We start from the raw sequence: 26,138 nt of genomic DNA, 5'->3' as shown, positions 1-26,138 counted from the left end.
TAAAGGAATAATATGTAACGCCGCCAAAACCGTACCTAACCAAAACGTAGACTCGTGTAAAACCCAAATACATAAAGACTCAACAATTGACAATCAAGCCATCATTATCAGTGAATATTTATAAATAGCATGCATTTCCTTAAAGATGTGCAATTCAACTTACTTTTATCCAGATGAAACCTTTCTACATTGTCATTATACATTACATAAAATCGAATCTAACAATTGTGTGTTGTGAATAGACACTTATTGACCTCTGTCACTTGTCACGGCGATGTGGTTACATGAGCACCAATTTGTGCCATTAATCTCTACATCTTTTGTAAAACTACCTCGTTACTTACAACATTAATTCTTTTGCGTTTGCTCCACACTTTTTAACCAAAGTATTATGAAAGAGTATAGAAAAACAGATGACAAACAACATTGTTACAAGAATTCGATTTTTAACTATAATATTGTTGTATTTTTTATTCTTATTTATATGATTAAACTTTACGTTAAATGTAGTTTGATCAACGCAACTGCAAACAAATAAGAAAAATAGAGCTCTTGCATTCGGTTACGGTTTGTTAAAACCAATGTAATACAAAGCATATTAATTCTTGTACATATATCGCAACGGATTACAACATTATTTCTATCGATACTCATAGAACGCATCAATCACAACACGTAATATAGGAATGTTCGCTAATGACTTACAAATGGTGTAGTTAGTCGTTCAAAAACATTTTGTCACAACTTTAACATAAGTCTAGGAGTATGTACGTTTTGCTCGCGGACCGCATGAACTTAGTACCTTTTACGGAATAAAAATCTCACATTTTGGGGATAAAAAATTAATATGATAATCTAGTATTTAGTTTCTATGTTTCCTTAATTTCATTCAAATCCATTCAGCGGTTTTTACATTTACTTCAAACACATCGAATCCTTCGAACTCTTCAGAAAGTCTCTCATTTATAGCAGTAGTAAAATAAAGAGATTTAAAATAATAGAGTGTCCGATTATGCTCTTCGTCTCTTCTTAAATAAAGAAACCGAACAATTACGCGCGTAGCACTGACCCCAAACAGGTTTCTCTGTACCCCAGTGGGATCAGGTTTTAACTTTGTATAAGTACTAGGTTACGTACGATGCTGTCCTACAATAGCTCTTAAAGTATGTAGGTGCATAATGCAATAATAAAAGTATAAAATATTTAATTTTCATTTTAAAATAAAATAATGATCTCTACTTCTAGCGCAAAAGATCATATTTAAAGGGAAAAAATATAATACAATTCGTGGAAATCGCTCCAAGTGAGAAAGCCGGCGAATTCAATGTTTATTAAAACAATTGCTTGGAAACATTTTAAACAATTAAAATCGACACTTGCAGTTCGACAAACATTCTTAACGCATTAAAGTAAGTAGCACAAGGCACACGGCTCACTTACTTACATCAAAACTTTTTCTGGCAACCGAAAGCTCTATACCTGATTGACCAATTTTACGTTAAAATGCAACTGTGTAGTTAAGTCAAAGTGTATATAAATGTGTTTGCAAATATGTACGCGAGTAGCATTGTCATAATAACAATTAGTGTTATAAAATACATTATTATTTATAATATGTATGTGTTACAATTATATCAGCACAGAAAACTCTACTACACATGACGTATCTTAATACGTAACGTAATTTCTAATATAATTACTGTAAAATCTTAAGTAAAATGCCAAATTATTAAATTAATACGCTAAGTATGCTTGCTAAAGTATTTAGAAAGTGCCTCTTTTAGAATACCTACTTATATTTGTGCAATCATAAAATCCAATGACCTCACGAATCGTGATCGGAATATGACCTTTTTATCGGTTTTTAGAATACTTACAAAAGCAATAACTTGAAAACTTATTTAAACGTAATAATATGAATTTATAGCACTATTCATAATTGTCTATAGCTAAAATATTTAAAGTGTTTGTTAAGGTCGTTCCAGTAATTTATTGTTATATCATTACTATAAACAACTACATAATATGTTCCATATGAGTTCTATCGATTTACTCTAAAGTAATTTGTAGTTTTACAATCTTAAGTGCTGCCTAGCAACTGGCGTGCAGCGCGCTGATATATTGAACATGTATTTTCTTGACACTGTGCTATGTTACAAGGGAATATGATTGACAAGTAGTAAAACACAGGCGCTAAAGGCGCCGGCCTTGGACACAACTCTACCCGTCACCGGAACTCAAACACGATTCTTCGTAACCCCACCGCCTGTCTCAGCTTATTATTAAATTTTATCCTTTGATTTTGTGATCGTATTACAATATGTATATTTAACTTTATTTTAAAACGAATAACGTTAAGTTATTAAAAGAAAGACGACGGCGTAACCTTGCTCCAAGAGCAGAAGCAATGTCAAGATAATATTATTGTTTTTATGTAAATTAAATAATTACTTGTTATAGCATTTAAAATCAATGTATACAGGGTCATTTTGACATTGCGTTATTAAATTAAACTACATATTTGTCTTAACCTCTGCTTACGTTGGGCCAAAAATTATTCATGCATAACGAATATGTTCACCAATAATTTTACTAAGCGAATTTTTTGATTATTTTGTAGTTTTTTTTGTAAATATTTGAGTGCATTTTTCACTGAAACTATGATTTTGCTCCTGCGCCAAATTTTCCTAGAGTACTATTATTATTGACATTAGTGAGTGTAAAATTAAAATAACTTTTATTGATATTTATTTTGTTGAAAACTTACATTTTGCTATTTCACATCTTCAGTTCGAGTAATTTATTAAAAAGTGTCATTTTCAAGAAGATAAGTATTTAGTTTTATTCAGTAATGCAGTGTTGAAATGACCCTGAATTTAGTATGTAGAAGGGACTTCAGTTCTAATAATGGTATTTCAATGGCGAATACTTTCGGCGAAACATCCATTAGTTACACTTCTGTCTACTCTTTAGTAAATCCAGGCATTCGTTTACGTTGTTATGTGACTTCAACGGTGAGCTAAGAAGTTACATAAAATATAAATAACACAGGAACTACAACGCAACTCAGTACAAAAATGAACTTGATTTCCATAAATTTTACAGACAGCATCGCCTCGAAATGCCGGATGGCTTGGCAGAGGAATTTTTGCGTCATATATTGCATGTCGCGATGCGCCCCGCCTTAGGCTCCATCATTGAGATTGTAAACGGCATAGAAATAGTTGAAAAAGTTCAAGGGTGCACATTACTAATTATAAGATGGTATGTTTGGTCGATGTATCATTACGACATTGGCTACGGAAGCATGTTGCCTTGAGGGACAACGACGTAGTTTGAGCAAAATAACACATAAATGTGCAATTTTTAAAGATATTGGCCTAAGCTATAATAGGGCAATCCTTCGTTCGGTTGTGATCGAATAGAACTAAAGAAAATATCCATCAGCTAGTGTTTTGTGTTTTTTTTTACTGCCGGTTAAATGGTGAAACAAGCACGCTGCTCGCGTGATGGTAAGTGATATGACCCGTAAACAGTAGTAACACCATACAGAACCTTTCAATTACTAAGTACTGCGTTACAATCCACTGTGCTCATCACCTTGAGAAATAAAATGTTAAATTTCATATAATATCAGCCCTTTATTATATACACGGGCCTCCTCTACTACTGAGAGGGATTAAGCCTTAGTCCACCACGCTAGCCTAGCGCGGGTTGGTAGATTTCACACACCCTCAAAATTCCTATAAAAATTCCTCAGGTATGCAGGTTACCTAACGTTTTTTTCTTCACCTTTAAAGCAAGCGATAATTCACAAAGAATACATAAATAATTTTAGGAAAGTCATAGATATGTTCCCTTGGGTGTTGACATTCGTCACGGCAGTCCGTTGTTACTTGTTGTTGTTACTAGCTTAAGTTAAGGCTCATAAAGCCCAGTAAAAATACTGGCTACAATGTCCTAAAACAGGAATGCAATAGTCCTTACACACTGCTACTTGTCGGTAGAAATGGACATTACAGAGGTACCTACCCAGATAGCCCCTACCATACGAGAGACTACCAGCAGTAAGCTGGATGTTCGCTATAATTATGCGGCCACATATATTAAACTAATTTTAATATCACTAATGAATATTAATGTATGATGTAAATAAATTACAAAACTTTTTATAACCGTTTTAGGCATAATTTATCATTTAAGCAATAAGGCACCCACGGTTCGCCTTGCCTCCCAATATGACGAGCCTATAGTCATATCGTGGACAAATCTCGTCCCGAGTCAGTCACATCATTTTTTTTTCATTAAGCATTATAACTTTAACTACTTACCCCCTTATTCATAGACGTTTTTTATCTAACGACCGAGTAAGGCTGTGATAACAAGTCTGTTTCTCAGTGCTGACGGCATGGCAGTTTTCGCAGTGCGTAGACGTAGGGCCGTTGTGATTGGCTAATATTAAAATACAACAATAATTTAACCAATCACAACGGCCCTATGTCCATTTCTTAGTGCCGTTGGGCACTGAGAAACAGGCTTGTTATCACAGCTTTACTCCGTCCTTAGATAAAAAACGTTTATGAATGAAGGGGTATATCTATAAATCCAGCCTAAAGCGTCACTGAATTTACACCGAATATTATACCACTAGAACAATGAGCAATCAACCAATCGTGGTTACGGAACATTCGCGAGTGGACAGGAAATGCAAGCGCAGCAGAAATATTTCACCTTGCAAAGGACAAAAGAAGCTATGATGAGCTTACTGCCAATCTTCACTAGTTGGAGAGGCACTACAAGAAGAACAATGATGTAACATAAAATTCTGTTGTTATCTATGCATAATGTAGATATCATACGAAATAATTACTTCGTAATTTCAATTAATAATTATGTATTAATTTACAATATCGAATATCTTCTATGTGGGTGTAAATGCGTATATTATACAAACTAGATACAGCTGTTATCCAATACTAGTAATACACTAAAGATATTTAGAAAGCATTCTTCGAGCTAGACATGATCATAAAATATAATCTAAATTATGACACTAAAATAACATATAACTATGAACACTATTGCATAACTGCGAACAATCAAAACCTCGGAAACAATTTACGTGATTGTAGAAAGACATATAATGGCTAATCTGAAGGCATTTAGTTAAAGGTCTGTTGAAGTGAATCTGCGAGCGGCCAAAGAAGTGTAACGAAATGTCAAGGGCGAAACCGAGTCGTCAGCTGTTAGATGTTTGCTTTAACTGGATTCTGAAGGAATTCTTGTTATTTATGAAGACCCATTTATAATTCCACCAGTAGGCAAAGGTGAATTATTCCAGTTTGACAGTAATTTATACACATCAATTATTTTTGGATAAAAAAAATATTAATGAGCTGTCACGTATACATCATGTCTCGAAACTGCTACTTTAAGAAGATAAGTAACAAAAATATTAAGAAGATAAGTAACATAAATTATTTAAATAAAACTAACATGACGATTATTAGAATTTTGTTTAACCTTTAAATTAGTCTATTCATTAGTCATTCTTGGAAATCATATAAATAGGTAGAGCCAAGTACATTCCGCTTTATATGACTAGCGTTTGCTCGCGACCCGCCCGCTTGTTCTTTCAGGATAAAAGTCCTGCTATATATTTTTACAGGATATAAAGTAGACTATGTCTTCCCCAGGGCTTTAAACTGTTTCCATACCAGGTTTTATCGAAATTAGTTCAGTGGTTCAGCCGTGAAAACCTAACATACAGACAGACTTTCGCATGATTTTATTAATATGGATTCGATATTAATTATTTCAATATACCTAATATTATTTTTCAAAAGTGTCACAGTTGAGCTTATTGATGCTTCTTATCAAAACAATCCCTACAGTAATGAAGTAGCTACAGACAAAAATGTTTACATTTTTATAAATGGTATAGAATTTCACCGAAAAAGAATACCGGTTTTACAAATAAATGGTTCTTCGTACGTACAAATAAATGTTCTCAGAACGTTTACGCCATCTATTTTAGACCGCTATTACTAACTGGTTACCAAGTCTCATTTTGCGTAAAATACAAATAAGTTTGAAATATCTTACAAACTAGCTTTTGCTAGCAGCTTCGCCTGCATGCGTGAATTTTCCGGGATATAAGTCCCGCTCTATATTTTCCCGGGATAGAAAGTAGCCTTTCCAGGGTCTTAAACTGTTTCCACACCAAATTTCATAAAAATCCGTTCAGTAGACTTTGAAAAAAAACGATTACATACAGGCAACAGAACGGAGGAGTTTGTTTTATAATATGTTTAAATATTTTTTATGATATATGGAACTTTTTACTATTTTAGTCGCTTAATACGACATTCTATTAACCGACGTTTATTAAATACAGAAATGTTTATACAATACCAAAGCAATTCAGTCATGTCCATTATCTACACTATGACGTCCCCAGAATAAATAGATAGGCTCGTCCAGCATGCTGTACACGTTTCGAAAAATCGAGGCTTAGTTTTGGTTTTGTTATTCCGTTTCCCGTCAGTGAATTTTTAAAAGAAAAAAATCAAACTCATTTTACATCCATTAAAAGTGGACAAAACACCTACATTTAAACTGCTATAGTATTAACACCATTATAGGTGCGCATAGGCAAAAAGTATAAGCAGTTAACACGCTTGCACAGAGGTAAGACTTCAGTAATTGGTATTTTAGAAGTTAAATTGCGGTCATTCGGAAAATATAATAAATTCCTCCTTATTTGCATTTCGCATATCTAAAACCCTGTACACACATGTTTTTAAACGCGCTAACGACGAGCTAAATACAAATAAGACGAGGAGGAAATAAAAAGCGGTCGTAGCCTTTGTCTAATATCTTTGCACACAGTATAATATGTTTCTATGCAATGGGGTCAGTCAGAACTATGGAGGGCTCTCAGACTTAGCTCGCTTTTAAACATCATGTGTACGGAACTACAGGATTATTAAGTATAATTGATGATTTATACTATTTATACATAACTAAATACGTATTATTACAATTTGACATACGCTTAATTTATATTTAATTTATTTTGTTACTAATTCTTGACGTTACGATGAAAGTAAAAGTCAGGTTGCCTTGCATAAGTAGCCTCCACTTTATAGCGCGGGTGTAGATTTATTGACTGCTTCGTTCGAATTAGTTCGATTAACAAAAAGATATACATATTAATATCGGATTACATTTGTAGCTATAAAATTTATAGATGTTATATAAAAAATCTTTTGACAAATATAAATATTCTTTTGAAAGTAGATCATCTGTCAATTTTATGAGATAAGATGTTTACTAAATTTACTCTAAATTTGTAAAACATACAAATAATGTTACTAATGACATCTTCTTTTAACACGAGTTAAATTGTCGGTAAATCATTCTTACGTAGTAACGGTCAACAAAGTAAGTTGAAATTGTATTGTACTATGTGAATACAAATTTTGATACAATTTTACGTAATTGACGCATACCATGTAAACGAGCCACAAGTAAAAGCGGGTTGTGTGCGTTTGTTGCGCAACAGTGCGCCCGCGCCTCCGCCCGAGCCGCCGCCCGCGCCGCCGTCACGCGTCGGCCGCTGGCCGCCCTGTCCCAACCACCTGTTCTCACAGAGGTCCACCTTGGCTTTATCCTAATTATAAACGAATAAGTTAAACTTGCAGTTTTGCGTTTTTGTCTGCTGTCTGCAAGCTAAAATTGGTAACGAACGTCGTTTATGCATTAGCATTATTAAATTACAATTTCGATGTTTTATACATGGAACTCTACACACGCTAATATAGGTCGATTAAGTGAGACCCAATCTTTTCAATACCGCTGCAGTTTTCGTATAGAGGTCGATAATGTTACTTTAATATGACACAAGCAGAGGATGTCGAAACTTTCGACGTAGCTGAAGCAATGGAGATTTTACAGAAATATGACTTGTATCAGATTATTGTAGAGTTCTTTCTATTCTATTACGGAATATCATTTATAATAAAATCTAAAGTTATCAAATCAGTATATACAGTCAAACTATAAGTTGACACAGAAATCCACATCAACAAGCCCGCCATTGTAGCTTGTTGGGTATTGCAAATCATTGCATATTTTTAGATTGTTCAGTCAACCATAACTATTCGCCGACTTGCTGCGTTTTCGTTAAGGTGTTTGATAAGCTAAGAGCCCAATTATCATAATCTCACGATCTATACATGTACAGGCGTCAAGAAAATGACCTTGAAGGCTAAAACAACACATGGTGAACATAATCGACGCCCTTGGCTCACCGTAACAATTCACACACGATGCGCACTCTACGTACCCACTACACCTACTTGGTATATTTGCATCCAATAGTATTTTTACCTTCCGTGTTGATTCTATTAATATTCATTCATGAATGACTAAGATTTGTTTGGGTTGAATTAATGGTGTCACGTTTTAAATTGTTATTTCAAAATACTATTTAAATCTGTGTAAATTAGAGTGCATTTATAGATCGTTTTTAAAAAAACACACTTCTAAATAATGTTTGAAAATTGATCAAGCCCATCATATATTTATATGCATAAATCTCTGCAAATCAGGCGGCTTTTGGTTTGATGTTAATCTATCTCGTAAGATTGATTGTATGTCATGACATAATACTTCGTTTTGATCACATATTGTTGCAAATCAAAATTGCTTGTTTCATATCTTACAATACTATCTAACTAACGATGACGAAAATATGTAGCACATAACTGTTACCCAAATTACCTGCTGAAGTAGAACATATTTGAAAGAAGGACACAAAACGAGTACTTGTCAATGTTGTGACCAAATATAATGGAAATCTGCGTTTGTGTATAAAATTAGAGTACATTTGATTGATGGGTAGCTTTCTCTATTGTTACTGCAAGATCCAGCGCAGTTGTTAGTCAGCACGCCCCAGATATCCGAACATTGTAAGGTTTGACACTGATTACGGCACGGAAAATGTTGTTTTAAAACGATATGCGTCTTTTTTATTTTGATACTTTTATTACTTATTGTCTCTACACGTTAGAAACTTACGCCAAATAATATTAAAATAAAGTAAACGGACAAGTTCAAGTGCGACTTGTGTTCTGGCAGTTCCTTAAAAACTTGTAGGTAAGGTATCTAAGTATATAAATTCAAATTAAACAATCTTAACTTATCCCTAGAGACACGGTTATTTCACCAACCGCAAATAACAACTTTTTAATATTAAATACTTTTCTTCTTGTTATTAAAAAACGCGTTCACGGTTTTCATATATCTTTCCTTTACAAGTACACAGCTTCTTTAAAAATTTCATGATTCTGGGTCAACGGGAATATAAGTTCGCCATAGGTTTGTATTTTAATAAGAAGTAGTCGTCATCATCATCATCATCATCTCAGCCATAGGAAGTCCACTGCTGAACATAGGCCTCCCCCAAGGATCTCCACGTCGACCTGTTGGAAGCGGCCAGTCGTGCAGAGTCAAAACTCTACTTGTTATAAAAATACAAATGATGGCAAAACAAAGTACCTGTCAAATGATATTATGATACCTGTGAAGTTTACGATCAATTCTGTAAGGGGTTCTTAGCTCTGCTATACCCAAGTAAAAGTAAAAGTAGGTGAACCAAGACTAAATATTGACTACCTATTTGCGAAATATTTATTACTTATACATAGTATAGTATAATACATATCAGCATTGTACTACTTTGTAAATAGGTAACTTATTTGATCTTCAACTGTCAGCATACGGCAACAATTTGTCCACCCAGAACATACTCACTGTGGAAGATTCGCATATTTTAACAAATATAAATGACAATGTCTGAGGATATATGTCATACAGTTGCAATAATAATAATATATAATGCGAGTTTATACGTGTTAACTATATTAATGGATAGGCAGTAGTCTTTTGATATCAACATTAGAGAAGTAAATCCCTTTTCGGAAGGCCGATACAGTCATCGCTATTTTGACATCAGGAGTTGCCAAATTAAGAGCAGTACTAAACCTCAGAATATTAATCTTCTCTATACTTATAATAAATCTGTAGAGAGGTCAATTCTGTACATGAAATATATTTCCAAAATAATAACTATCAGAGGCTGATTAGGGATCGATACTGATGCCAAAAATGCAATTAGTAAAATTTTTGTCTGTCTGTCTGTCTGTTTGTCTGTATAACCGTTATAGAAACAAAAACTACTCGACGGATTTTAACGAAACTTGGTACAATTATTTGTCATACTCCTGTGCTGGTTATAGTATACTTTTCATCACGCTACAATGAATAGGAGCAGAGCATTGAAGGGAAATGTTGGGAAAACGGGAGAAGTTACTCCATTTTTTAAGCTTCCGTCGCGTGTGCAACCTTAATGGTTACAGCTACACAGAAATCATTCATGACGGAAATGTTCTCCTTAAAATTATGTAAAAAATATGCCACGACAGCATATATCTATCTTTTATGGTTGACTCACAATAACACGTGTAACTCCCGATAGCTTAGCAGTTCGAAGCTTTCTCATTATATTTGTCTAATCTTACGTTTATAACACTCTCAGTCATCCCTAATTAAAAAAGTTTACATTATTAAATATTCCATAAAAAAGAATCATAGAAATCGGTATAGAAACACCAAAGTTATACATGAAATACGCTAACAATAAGCCATCATGCGTGAATACTGAATCATGCTATAAGGATTATTTTTGTATATATATAAGGTCGCGAACGCACAGGCAGGCGGCTTGCTTGGCACCTAGAGGCTAGCGAATCACCTTTTTTTTTTTTTTTTTTTTTTTTTTTTTTTTTTTTTTTTTTTTCGCGGAGAAAGTCCCTTATTACTACCGCCCAGCCTTCGTGGGGGGCGACTGAGCGGTTATGCTGGGGTAACCGTGCCTTACGGCCCGGCGTTGAGCCGCCCGGATTTGATGACGACCTTCGGGCGACCGCCGGGCCGAGTCCCTAACCCGAGTACAATTAACCTATGCACGGCCTACCAGCTAAAACTCCGCGGTGGCCCTCTTCGGCGCATTAGGGACGGCTGCGGGCTTCCTCTGACGGAAGTGTCTAAGTATTCGTCCGCAGCCGCCCCTGCGCGGTGCCGCCTTGCGGCCCGTCTCCTATGGGGGGGGCTCAGAAGCCCCCACGCACCGAAGGACGCCCTCGGCGTCTACGGCAGCATGAGGCCAACTACACACTGCCGTCCATCCCGGGGGTCAACCGAAAAATGTGCAAGGATGCACAAAAATGCACTAGGGCGGACAGCCCCCTGCTGCCCGCCGACGACCCCCTTCGTGGCCCCTATTAGTCGCCTCTTACGACAGGCAGGGGATACCGTGGTGGAATTCTTCAAACGCCCCCATTCCACAGGGCGGGAGACGCCGGTCAGTCGTCTACCCGGCGCCTCCTTCGTCTCCTCTGACGGCGGGAGGGATCCTCCCTCTCTCGATCCCTCTCGGCACTCTCCTTCTGCGAGAGGACCACCTCGCAGAAGTGGGCCACCGCACGCCAGGCCTCCTGACTGCCGACCATGGAAGCGACCACGGCCGGCAACGAGAGATCTCCTCCGAAGGCTAGCGAATCACCTAGCGAGTAGCTTCGTAAAACGAACATTCTCGAACGTTCGCGACCGGCTCCATTTTTGAAGTCCGAAATCCACGCTGGCGAAGCTGCGGGCGGAAGCTAGTCTTATATAAAAACTTAAAATGCACGCATTCGCTGCAACAATTGAACACAGAAACTTATCAAATCGCTGCATCGACGATCGAAAATCGTCGATCGACGATATTAAAAGTATCCTGTATGCTGTAACCTTGTGATTGTCAAGAACTACTTATCAAATAATTAATTATTATTTTTTTCTTTATTCACTACATTATTTTGTTCTTATATTAGTTACCCGCCTGGTTTAAAAACCTAACCTAACTAATTAGTATAAGTAGGTACTACGGAAATAAATTCTAGTAATAATTTTAATATTAGTAAAACACAAACTAAACACGCACAATGGCTCGACTACTTTGCGGGCTAATTGCGGAAAAAGGAGCCCACACCCAATACCAAAACAAAAAATAAAATACCACTACATTTCCGAAAAACATTTGCATGATATTTATATAAGTAGTAGTAGTAGTATGTTATATTACGTCCGTGAAAAAGACAAAGCGGACGTGTTGAAATAAAACAAACTAGGATATTGCTGAGAAGGATCCGTAATTTTTCTCAACTTTAATTTGATTCATATGAAATGCATAAGTCATCTCTAAAGACCATGTTCGAATTTGCACTGCAATTGACTTCATAACATGAACAAAACTCGATTCCATTGCCATTTAAATTGGACTGTAACCTTGTTTTTAATTGTCATATTTTTGTTACGCTGTAGTTTTGTGACTTTCATATTCTCTCTTAACATTTTATGCTACCAATTATAAAATTGTGTTATTTCATACATAAATGGACACGTAACATCGCGCGGTGTCCTTGGCAATGCGTGCACAATATGAAGATAATAATCTCAACAGTTTAAAGTTTTTCATAATACTTATAGGTATTAATTCCATACTGTATTTATAAGTTTACTTGTATTTCTGAATACTTAGGCAGGTACATGTACCAACATGCAGTAGCACTAGGCACCTAGTGCGGCCCAACTGCACATGTACCTGCCGCTACTACAGCGCTAATGGGCTTGCGAATGTCTCCTAGACATTCTTCGATAGAGGAAGCATACTGCTGTCCCTTACGCGCCGAAGATGGCACCAAGTTTAGTTAGTTTTGCCGTGCGTAGGCTCAGTACAGTGTTAAGGGCTTCTGCAGTCGGTCACTTGACCTTTTTTCATCTCTCTGAGCGGCTCAACGCCAGAATCCCATATAACCGTACGTTCGCTCCCCACGAAGGCTGGGCGGTAGTTGTAAATCACTTTGTCCGCGAATTAAAAAAAGCAGCAACCAAAAGCAAAGCTGGGCGAAACACGTTACTTGGTATAATGAACAGGTAACAATAAAGGTCGATGCAATTTACTTAGTCTGGCCATAAATACTGTTACACTTAATTATAAAAAAATATTACATTTGAATTTCGAATCTGTCATTTTTATACGATTGTTCATTGTGTTTTCTCATTTTGGCGCCAATACATTGTAAAATATTTTGCGATATTAAAATGGTGTGGGGTGATAAAGAGAACCGAATCGCTGTGATAGCATTACACAAAGTAGGTATGGAGCCAAATGCAATTTTTAAAACTCTCCATACACTTGGTATTAGTAAAATGTTTGTGTACCGGGCTATTAATAGGTACAATGAGACCTCCTCTGTTTGTGACAGAAAAAGATCTGGCCGTCCACGTAGTGTTCGTACGAAAAAGGTGGTCAAAGCAGTAAGGGAAAGAATTCGAAGAAATCCTGTCCGAAAGCAAAAGATTTTATCTCGGGAAATGAAGATAGCACCTAGAACCATGTCGCGTATTTTAAAAGATGACTTAGGACTTGCAGCCTATAAGAGACGCACTGGCCATTTCTTAACTGATAATTTAAAGAAGAATAGGGTGGTAAAATCGAAACAACTACTGAAGCGGTACGCAAAGGGAGGTCACAGAAAAATTTTGTTTACGGATGAGAAAATTTTTACAATTGAGCAACATTTTAACAAACAAAATGACCGTATTTATGCTCAAAGCTCTAAGGAAGCTTCCCAATTAGTCGACAGAGTGCAACGTGGACATTATCCGACTTCAGTGATGGTTTGGTGGGGTGTTAGCTATGAAGGAGTGACTGAGCCATATTTTTGTGAAAAAGGTATCAAAACATCGGCACAAGTGTATCAAGATACCATTCTTGAGAAGGTAGTTAAGCCCCTTAACATCACCATGTTCAATAACCAAGTATGGTCCTTCCAGCAAGACTCGGCGCCGGGTCATAAAGCTCGGTCCACGCAGTCTTGGTTGGAATCGAACGTTTCGGACTTCATCAGAGCTGAAGACTGGCCGTCGTCTAGTCCCGATCTTAATCCGCTGGATTATGATTTGTGGTCAGTTTTAGAGAGTACAGCTTGCTCTAAACGCCATGATAATTTGGAGTCCCTAAAACAATCTATACGATTGGCAGTGAAGAATTTTCCCATGGAAAGAGTGCGTGCTTCTATTGATAACTGGCCTCATCGTTTAAAGGACTGTATTGCAGCCAATGGAGACCACTTCGAATAAGCTTTTTATATTTTTAATTGTTTTATATTTATGTATTAAACTGACACACTGTAAAAGTAATAAATGTTATTTGCAGTTAACAATTTTCTTTTTTCTTTATTACAATATTTATGGCAAGACTAGGTATTTTGCATACAAATTTTGATTGTAGGTTTAGAAATGGAAAACAAAAATCATCCCGATTTAAGCCTAATTATGCTTCCACTGAGCCAATGAGGCGGTCATGGAATATAATTACATGCTTTGTGAATAATTTGCATGTTTAGCTCTAGTTTGTTATTAGGTGCAGACTTCATTTTCATATTAAGCAAAAAGTTACATAACACGAACTGGTAGGCATAGATATTAAGCATATTATTACACTATTAAGTTATAATCCTATTGGGTTTCTAAACAAATTGATATTTAATTTTGCCCCATGACTATTTCAATCATAGTCATGGTCATGGTACCTCATTATAGATAGATGTATGAATTTTCACTTAAATTCGTGAGATAAATGTAACTAGACTTTACCTACATAATGTGATAAATTGGTACAATTATCGTGTGACACCTCGAAAAACCGCAATTACCTGCTCTCAGATTACGTACAACTAAGGTTTGAGCACAATATATTCGACTCTTATTTGTTTTAAACCTTATTTTTTATTACTCTCTTTTTTAATATACCTGCAGAATTTTAGATAAAAGGATAGACCTTGACAATAATTTTTTTAATGTAACAAAATACAAACCATTAACAAGTGAACTTAAAACACATTGGGCTAAAAATATTCCACAAATATCGGTGGACAATATTGACTTGTTCGACGTACGGTAACACAAAAGGGTCAGTAAAGTAAAATAGAGCAAACTATGGTTTTCCGTTCTACAAAGGCTCGAGTTGTAGCTATATGCAGGACGCGATGTTTGCTTGTAACCAAATGGCTCTCCTATACAGGTTTTAGGCGCATAAGTCACAAATGAATGGAAGCTGATGAAAAAGTGTGTCCGGTTTATTTTGACGTATCATACAGACTATATTATCCGAGTCCTATCATAAACATATCTTAATGGTACTTATGTATTTATTAACATATCTTTATACAGTCATCAAAAGGTAGAGACTTACATCAGACATTTGCATGTGACCACGAAACAAAAAGGTTATGGGAAAGGCTGTAAAGTCATCACACATCTAACTGACAAAATAAGCGAACCGTATTCAATTATAAGCATAGTCACCCTAGTAAACAGTTCTAAGACATAACACGTAAGAAGTGTAACTATTGCATAATTATATTACGGACGGCATCTGTTAGCTATGTCGAAAGTTAAAACAATTCATATAATTTGCCGTCATAACACCGTTATGGAGAATTAAAATAATATATGAAGACAGGCGTCCAGTAGGTTAGCTCTATTCTAAATTAGGCAATGCGTAACCATAATCCTGATGATTTGATGTAATCGAATCAGAATTACGTCAGTACTACATTCCAGTGCGCCGATATTATAGTTTCGTTACGGATGAAAATGGTTTTTCGTGATGTGTAAGTAATAAATTTTAAACTTAATTGCTTTTAATTTGAATAAATTAACATTTTTTAGAACAATGTCGTTAATAAAACAAGAATTATATTTAAAAATATGAGGTAAACTTATATGACTGATAGATTGCTAATATACATACAATCATATTATTCTTAGAAGCGAAACCATTACATAAAATTAAGACATTATCAATGTAATAATGAGTAAATAAATCAGCATATTAATAACACTTGATCACCTCGTGACAGAATTCAATCATGAAATACCAAAGTTTTAAGAATGTATGTTTTATCTCACGCTTCTATGAAATATTTATGCTGGGAATGTATAATCATAGAATAGGACTGGGACATCCGTCCAACTAGTTTCTCGCTGAGGTCAAAAGTCTGCAGGTGACGCGGTCATCTACAAAAATATTATATAAGCACCTCCTTCGCATGGGAACTTTTCTGTTGAAATAAACCGCCACAACATAAATGCCAACTGTAAAGCTAACTAAATATATTTAACATACCACTAGTAAGGATAAAATAAACAAGTCAACACACCTTTCTTAGCTACAAGTCCGATGTTTACGCAAATCAATAGTTGCTTTCCGAAACCCGAGAATTGACAGCGTTGATCTGGTACTTGCAATGAAACTTCAATACGAGGATAACCAATAGACAATATGAATTGCAATCGCTGTGCCGGAATAATGATAATGATCATTCCTCATGATGTCCTTTGCTGAACATATGAATCCCCCAAAGATTACCATATCACCCTATTCAAAAAGGCATTATAACATCTGATTGAAACTTGTATGTTGAACATTGACGTATAAGGTGAATGTTTTCTATTAAGATTAACTTTAAAATACGATGCATGTAGAACAAACAAACCAAACAAACGATTTGACACTGCTGTAAATCGTAATGATTCTCTTAAAAAAATTTATTCCTCTCGTAAATTGAAGAATAAACAATCAAAAAACTTATGAATGACAGAGGAAGCGTCTCGGTATGCGACGGGGGCGGTCGTCTGTCTGCCACTAATACGTAATACCTACACGTCAAGTAATAAGCGAATTATGTTTAAAACCTCATTTAGTTTCACAACGTGCCAGCATTCTGTTTTAATTAAATCCACAGTATTTATACACTTTTGTATACGTATAAACCCCACCTAACATGACTAATCATAATTTCGTTTATAATGACCTCGCAAATATCAAGAATTTTCGTAAAAAACTTAAATTATGGGTTAGAAGATTTGATAATTTATGCTGATTACGATAATGTGTTCTAAAAATCGTTATAAGTTTGAACAAATATGAAATAATATGTACTAAATATAAAACAAGACACGAAATTATCGCATTACAACCATATCCATCAACGTCCACTTAACTGCATTTGAACTGTAGTGATGGCCCGAAATCCATCATCTCCAGACATGATTTACCTTGCACTAAACATATTATTACAAAAGCTGGCAACCAAAACGCATACTTTATGGCTGTGAAATATGATTTTCATTTAAACTGTGACAGATATTATTTCATTACGACAGCTCCGCTTTTCCATATATATTATAATTCTCTTTGGCTCCGCTTAAGCGTACGAATTATAACACAAATGACGTCCGTAACGAAAACATTGCCGCACACAAACTCCACATAAGTGTGTGTTGTTCGACCTTAATCCCACATTCCTCCGTAGACATCCAGGATACGCACTATTTGTTCGTCACAGGTCAATAACCGTATTCAGGTAATTTACGAACAACGCCTCGGCCCATTATCATGCTTGTCATTAGCTAGTATTGCATTCTTGTAATATTACGCCCTTCGTGGCTCTTAAAATAGTTTATAAATATCCATCTCATGTCGCTGGCTGACTATTAAAGGTGTTATGTTAATATTTATTTCTGTTGGAAAAAAAAAATTACAAATTATTATGTTGGTACAAGTTAAAAAAGACAATAATTCACGATTCCTCCTTTATTTCGCTTTCGGGAATATTAGATTATTTTACTGAAAATGTTACAGAATCTTTACAACTCAATTTGTACAAAAAAATATAACATAGATTATAGTGAGCTAGCGATTTCTAGTTTTAACTCACCAAATTTTCCTTACTACTATATAGATGACCTTTCTCAAAAGAAACAATAAGTCACGTAGTAAATTCATATTGGTACAGCTCAATACACTCCATAACAAGGATCGGTACTTGAATTTTTATCACATCTGAATATAAAATTTCCTGTTTTCCTGTTTGTCGGCGTGGCCATCGCGCTATAATTTGGAAGCACTGTAGTAAACATTTGATACGATCTCAACTAATGGCTGTATTGAATTTTAAAGTGAATTTATTTTTCGTACGTTACAAACACTGTTAAGGGACATATTTGTCCTTATTTTACAATATCTCATAGGTGTATAAAGTTCTCTATTAATTAAAACCATACGGCACACACGATACATTGCGAGAACTAATAGGGTTCTTTGAACTTTCGCGACCTGCCATGTATTGCTAACATTTTAATCTCTGAATACAGTTTCGAAATATGAACAGCTGATTTACTAAAGATCTATTATTGAGTGCATTGAACACCCTTCATGCTTCTACAAGTTTGATTATTCAAATGACGAATTACTTGAAAGGATAATCAGCTCGTGAATCAAAAGTTATGTTAAGATCGAATTGACACTTAATAGCTGTACAACAGCAATAAAATTCGTAAAGCGTGTCTACATAGGTCACAAAATATTAACTTTATTTGCCTTTGGCGAGTAGGCGGGCCATTGTTCGCGTTTCTGTTACGTGTATCGCATGATCTATCTGCTGCCCGATTTATTCATGTTTATTCCTTATTTGTCAAACCTATTTCATAATAAAGTGTGACCTCAATTGCATTCACTGCAACAAGACCTCTAAAACAATTTTGACATTGCCAAAGCGGTCAAAACTGTCGATCAAAGGCCTTGGTTATGAAACAATCTTTTGTAAAACATTCTTTTCTTCGTCATGACTATCTTCCTGGATATCTTTCGATTGTTGGCACAATATGACATTTCGTTGCCTTATTATCATATTAAAAGATTGTATCTGAATTGAATTTGACTACTAGTCAAGTTTCGTATTATTTGACGGGAAGTATTTTGTAATAGATGTATTTTGTATTATTTTCTTTTTGTATTACGTTAAAAAAATGTAGGCTATAACTAACGCCATTTTTAACACCTCTATCTGGACCACTTCCAATATTTGTGAAATACTAATATAAGTGAATGATACTTCAGAGATCGCCATAGCGTGTCGGTAAAGTCTGGCCGTGCCATTACATAACGGTTGCGTCGGGTACATATGGCGCGGCGTGGTGATGTGCAAAAGGCTCGCACTCCGTTATATTGGGACGCGTATGCGCAGTTTTTGTCGCGTAAGAAGTGAAAAGGATGGTACCTAAATTAGTTATTGTTATATAATAACTGTACATATATTTCTAACACAAGATATGTGTTGTGTTTTATTTTTATATTAGAGTACGAATAAACGACGTTTGAACATACAGACATGTCTGTCTCAAACTATTAACATTTTGTTTATGGTAAAAACTATAAACAGTCAATCAGCACTTAATAGCTAAGGTGACTATCATTATTACCATAACTAGCATTACTGCATCCTAAAAAAGAACCAAAAGATGTTCCTGTTGCTACAAAATAAAAAATGTATATAATTATAAAATAAAACCTGCAAACGTAAACGCGAAGTTAACCATATTATCATAATGTCAAGTATTTACCGCAGTGTACATATACATTATGTAGATTTCATGTTTGATTGGGCTGCCAAGGTCATTTGGCAAACTTTAAGCAATCAAATTCCACCTTAAAATACACTGATGATATCAGCTATTAGCGAGTAGTTTTTGTTTAAATATAAATTCCAAGAAATATAATGAACAGTGGTACGATAGAGGGTATCCCCCGAAAGTTTATTTTCTTTAAAAGTTATATCGACGTTTTTTAGATTTAAATTCGTTCTAATATTTATTAAAGTTGTGTACTGTTCTTGATACAAAATTTCCGTTTACAGACTGTTCGTAACTTAGTACATAATATGTCGCTCAGCGGTCTAGTTTTGTACCGGTCCACTGACCATTGATCGAACATAAGCCACGCCTCAGGACAATCTGACACAACAAGTAATCATTGCAACAGCTTTCACGTTATCCAATAACTAAACACAGCCTCATGATGAAACCATACAACGTTTTAAAACAATAACATGCTAGTGAAGTTGTTAGCTACTGTGGGTACATTGATATGTTTTATGTTATTGTTTATTTATAACATAGTGAGTAACGTAATGTTTCATAAACTGAATTATATGTGATGGTACTATTAATATTTAATGTGTCCTAAAGGTATTCTCATTAGAATAAAAGATCGACATATTACGAAATATAAATCTGATCCGCTTTTAAAAAGTAAAAACATCAACTATATTCGCATATTTCAACTAATCTGTGTAAACAGCGTTTTCAAGCAATAAATCTTGATCTTAGGAAAGCAATTTCATGAGTGTAATTGCAACTACTTCAACAGCTGCTTTTTATTAGGTCAGCTTTGAAGTAAACATTTTTTATTCTACGTTGCAACAAATTCATTGGTCGTTGTTCTCAAAGAATAAATAAGTCGACATCAGTAATCCGATGTCTGCCCCGATAAAATACTTTCAAATGCGAAGTATCACGTCGTAAGCGAAACCTCTAACCGCGCACTTTCGGCCTATTCGTCACACGTATACGGTCGTTTTTGCACTCCTTTCCTAACAACAATCACCGCTTGTCGCTATGAAATGCGGGAGGGAATACAAAAACTACTATTAGCTATACACGCGATAAACACGCCAAAGTTTTTCGATCGATATAAAAACACACATTGATGCTACAAATGAAAGAAAGTCATACGTTTATACTAATAGCATTTAACACATGATAGTACTTCGTAGTATTAGCCTCGTTTAATGGTTACGACTACATAAGGCTACACAAAAAATATTTCTATTAAAATACCAAGAATTTTGTCTATAAAAATAGTAAAGTGCGGAGAAATATTTAAGTGTAAAAGTTCTGATTAAAACCAGCTATTACGTTTGTGGGTCACAACATAGATACGTATTATAATGTTCTTTCCTTTTATACATTAATCTTATATTCGAGTGAAATGTACCGTCGTTCTTTTATAATTGTTATGTAATTCGGATGAGACGTATTAGGTCAGTTCACTGAAGATATTTTATTGTAAAATATCGCAACATCATTGTTCCGTGATGCACGTGTGAACTCTCGGCCGATCTATTGTTCATCTGTGTAGGTCATGATAAGGTATTATTAAAAATGTAATTTGGTTAACTGAGAGTCCTTTGTTGATGTGAATGTTTTCCTGTTTCAGATGCGGCGGCAAGCTCGGATATCAGCCGGCGGTGCGCTTGTTGTGCGCTCCGCCTCTGCCTTACAAGGTTTACATCGCTCATTTAAACAGTGTATTCTAATTATAAAAGTAAAAAACTCTAACAAGGTCCCAGCAGGTGGATTTAATTATAAAACTTACTTACTTCAAAATAAATTAAGCAATATGCTATAAAAAATTACCCTTTACCTACATAATTCTTACATTTACTTACTCTTAGAGTAATTCGCAAAGTTTACTCTCGTATTATAGCCACCGCATGTTTCCGTCTCAATATATAAGTTAACGCCAATAATATTGTACACTGGCATAAACAAAAAAAATAAAGCATCATTATAATGTTCTTTATTCAGTCCTCTTATGCATTAAAAAAACATTTCTACATTTAATATTATTTTTTGTTACGAATTTGCTCTACTGCTCTACTTCTTTGTTATGCATGGCCGTCGAATCTGAATGCAGACTATAGAATAAATAACATTAATATCCAGCATACTACCCAAAACTATAATATTGATCTTCTCTACTTTTCAGTATGGCTGTGGTTGCTAATATTTATATTCCAGAACGAATTTCGAATATCACGGTCCATTCAACCAGGAGTAAGTATTTTTTTTAATTTATTTATATCATTTATGTACTAAAAGGCCTATAACAGATTTTTTTATAATAAATAGAGTACTTAAATGTTATATTTTAAGTACTATATTTACAATAAAAAGAATATTAATTAATTTATTATCCGGCACTATAGGAAACATGTTTGTGACAACAGTGCCGGATTCAAACGCAATCTGGTTACCTGTTTTTCCATTACGTCACAAATTTATAAGAACATTACAATAATAAAAACCCTACTTGTGTTTTTTTTACCACTATATGGCGATTCAAAGTGCTAAACTGTAGAACAATATCACCAATTCTAAGAAATAAAACTTGTAGCTGAGTTCATCTTAATCACGTTTTGCAATACCCTGTTGTAAATGTGTGGTATTGTGCTGCAATACTAATAAAATAACTAAATGACCATTGATAATAACCTTATTGTCACTAACGCATAAAGGCACAAAATCCTTACTATTCAGTGTGGATCAGCTCTCGAGAGATCAGTAGCAGTGGATCGCAAATTGTTTTAATGACCATGTACAGCGCAAGCCATGTGCATCTCATCAATGTCAATAAAGACTGATTTAATTTGCGAGGTCGCTACGTGGATGCCATGCACACGGTATTGCCAAGGTTATTGTAATATACCAATAGTTTTTATCATGACCATCTTTCTTATAAACAATATGTATTTTTCAGTACTTGGACTTTGACAACCTGCCGGAGACAAATTTCACATGTGCCGGCAAGGTGATCGGCGGATACTACGCCGATCTGGAGACGTCATGTCAAATGTTCCATGTATGCACAGTGGGTCAGCAAGATGAGCCCATGGATATCAAGTTCCTTTGTCTCAACGGCACTGTCTTTGATCAGGTAATCGTGTTAACAGATAATTTTACAAACTTTTTATTTAAAAATACATAATACAGTTTAAAGTATTTAATAGAGAATATCACGCACTATACTAAAACAAAACAAAATGTAATATTACTTTTTTATATTTCTGTAAATTTAATATGATAAACAAATAAATATTCAAGCGTAAAGAGTATCCTCTGCCATAGGCAACGATAAAAACTATCATTCTTATATTGGAGTAAATTTTTTTTTAAATGTCATTACAGGAAACTAGAGTGTGCGAGAGAGTCGACGAAGTAGATTGTACAAAGTCGGAAAAGTTTTACAGTTTAAACTTAGAATTATATGGTAGCACAGCTCCACCCATAATACAACCTGATCAACCTAAGCCTACAAATGAACAACCTCAGACAAAATCTAAGCACGAGCAAGAAAGTGATCCATCGGTGGACATCGCCTCCACCACAACCAATGATAAATCTCAAGGACCATCCCAAGACGTTGCTGACTCCACTGAGGACCCTGTACAAGAAATCAAAAAAGATGTTCCCAAACATCCTGCTTCCACTACCAGCTCTCCATTGACACACAATGAAGAACTTACTATAGGTAATATTTAACATATTTCAAATATACTAACAGATTCAGAACATAGATTAAAAAAAATATTAATGAATTGAAAAAAGCTATTTAATTATTTTACATTTTTTAATTGTACACACAATTGATGCGTACAATTATTGATTTCTTATGAATATGGTGAATTTTGTTTTTTAATACTAATTCAAGTATGTAATAAGCTGTTATTTTAGTATATATTTCAACCATTGCGTTATAATTCATATAGTGTTCGCATATTTAATTTCAGAATACCAAGAAGAAGATGAAGCTGATGGAGAGTATGAAGATTACTCACATGCTCCAACAACCACTCAGGCACCCGTCACTACTACAAAAAAATTGTTCACTACTACAACAACCACTACAACCAAACGGCCGCCAACAACAACTGTTGTTTATTCATCAACCGTGTCGCGGTATCAATCCCCTGTGCCCCACTTGATATCTTCGCCTTCGCCAGTGATATCTCCAGTGCTACCATCGGCGTCTGCGTCTTTACCACCATCAGCACCATCGGCACCCTCTGCGCTATTGGCACCTTCAGTATCTTCAATTCCGTCACTAGACCCTACTCTTCTTTCGCCACAAGAATTCATCTATCGCCATCGAGGACCAGGGTCAGAAGCAATTTCTTTCCAAAGCTTTCGCCCTGCCGACGGAGTTTATATAACACATGCGCCTCCACATCAGTTTGACCATTTTCAATATGAATCATCTAGAACTGCACCGAGACCGGCGGCACCAAGACCGACACCTTTCGTGCAGCGTCCACAACCAGCACCATTCCGACCCACAACTCTTGACCCCAGGGATCAAATTCTTCGCCCTGGTCCTACTTCACAACCTTCCGAACGCCAAGAAACATCCGTGAATAACCGACAGCAGCCTTATCCGTCGTCTTTGCCAGCACAAAGACCTTTACCGTTCAATCCGTATTACTACGACCGAAAACGAAGTGAAGACCCTGAACCCGAAAACGAATCTTCATTATCAGCGCGATCCGTAGCTCAAGTAGCAGTAACTGAACGTCCTCCAATTAAATTAAAAAGTCCCCCTCGAGTCATCGTCACTGCTAGCGCATCCGTCAGTGATAGTAACGGGAAAAGACTGAATTACACTGTTGGCAATGTAGTTAAGGCTGTAAAACCAATTGTACCGATTAACTACGATGATTACAAAGAATCTGATCTTATATTTGATCCATTCTTCCTCGACGTGCCAAAACTACAAAAACGACGGAAGACAAGATCAAATAGGAATAGGAGGATATTTACAATCCCAGCTACCACAACAGTTTCACCAGATTTATCATCGGAGAGTCCGACAGTTGCAAGTTCTCCAGTAACATCTCGTGCTACCACAACAGAAGGTGCGTCAACAACACCTTCGCACATAGTAACGACAGTCACGTGGAACCCAAATGACTACGTCGACGATAACTACGAACCTCACGCATATATCCCGCCAGTGCCTCCTCTCGCAGTGCTGGTGCCTCAACACTTAAATAAATTACAAACACAGGAGAAACAATCTGTTTATAAATTAGTTGAGTTGAGAACGCCCAGGGATAAATCAAAGGCTGGTCGCACAGAGCAACCTAAGCCGACGTCAGCGCCTGCAGCGCAAACAACCTCTAGTCAAAAAGAGGGTGCGGATACGGCTCCCCTAGCGCCCGCGCCGGCCCTCGCGGCGGTCTCCGCGCCTGCAGCCTCGCCGCCGCCCCCGCCGCCCCTCGAGGCGTCAGCCTGCGCTTCCTCACGCGCCACTGACTGTCGGATTCGTGCCTAACATTAGCTCATTTTATTAATAAATTAAACTAAGTAGACATTTCCATACTAGGTAGTTAGAAAATTTCAATAATAATTATTCGCTGAACAAAAATGACCTTATTACGAAAGGAGGACTTCTGAATTGATTTAAACAACTAAGAAAATATCGGTGTTAAATTATGTCATAATGTCGATGTGATTGGTGGGATAATTAAATAATGAGCTCTCTTCAATTAGACGCCATATGACTGAAATTGTATATTTGTATTAATTACAGACTACAGAATATGTCGTGATAAACTTGGAAATCGTAATATTATCATGTACATTAATATTATAATTAAAAACGCACTCTAGATTATTATATTTAAAGAAACTTAAATTATTTAGAGACATTTTGTCACCTTCCTATTTAAAATTTTTGATTGAAGAGGGCTATAGAATAATAAAATATTTATATGTAACAGTATGTTTCTTAAAAAATAAATCATTGTAAATACTTTTTTTTTGTATTTTTCTACTATTATACAATTTTTGCAATGTTGATAGACCTTCATAATTAAGTACATAACGATATTTATAAACGAAATGTAAATATCTACAAAATATACATTATCCATAAGAAATTGTTGATTTTTAATTTATTTTTAGAAATAAGATTTATGAAATAATTAATTTGAATTTCCTTTTCGGTCACCGTCCTTGTGGACCTAGCCTTCACATGCATAATTCAAATTCGAATTCAAATTCGGTACTATTTAGAGATCTTAAAGAAAATACCTGAGTTCGCTGGGTGACTAGTTTAGCAGCACTTAAATATATGTTCGAGCAGAGGGCTTTCCGATTTCCTAATACAATCTACTTCTAAAAACAATGCAAACAAACGTAGCAGGTTTATTAATTACCAAAATACCTCACACCAAGATTACTTAATCCTTATATTATATGATAATTACATAGCCTTCTATTAAATTACAAATATATCAAATTAAATATACGTCTGTGAATTAAAATGATTTTTATGTAAACAT

At 35.5% G+C, this 26,138-nt stretch overlaps 1 protein-coding gene across 2 annotated transcripts in view; it reads left to right on the top strand.

Annotated features, from left to right (window-relative positions):
• LOC115441091 (mucin-5AC) overlaps window positions 1–25,733 on the top strand; it is a 48,216-nt gene extending 22,483 nt beyond the window's left edge. For both annotated transcript variants that reach the window (XM_030165691.2, XM_030165690.1), the window contains exons 3-7: window positions 21,233–21,299; window positions 21,785–21,852; window positions 22,556–22,732; window positions 22,984–23,326; window positions 23,586–25,733. In XM_030165691.2, the coding sequence (XP_030021551.1) occupies window positions 21,233–21,299; window positions 21,785–21,852; window positions 22,556–22,732; window positions 22,984–23,326; window positions 23,586–25,126 (2,196 nt within the window). In that variant the 3' untranslated portion in view covers window positions 25,127–25,733. The remainder of the gene's footprint in view (window positions 1–21,232; window positions 21,300–21,784; window positions 21,853–22,555; window positions 22,733–22,983; window positions 23,327–23,585) is intronic.
• The last annotated feature ends 405 nt before the right edge of the window (window positions 25,734–26,138 follow it).

The sequence above is a fragment of the Manduca sexta genome, chromosome 26 (genome assembly GCF_014839805.1).
Source record: "Manduca sexta isolate Smith_Timp_Sample1 chromosome 26, JHU_Msex_v1.0, whole genome shotgun sequence".
NCBI lineage: Eukaryota > Metazoa > Arthropoda > Insecta > Lepidoptera > Sphingidae > Manduca > Manduca sexta.
The sequence above is the reverse complement of the archived record's forward strand: the minus strand, read 5'-3'. Positions and strand labels throughout refer to the sequence as shown.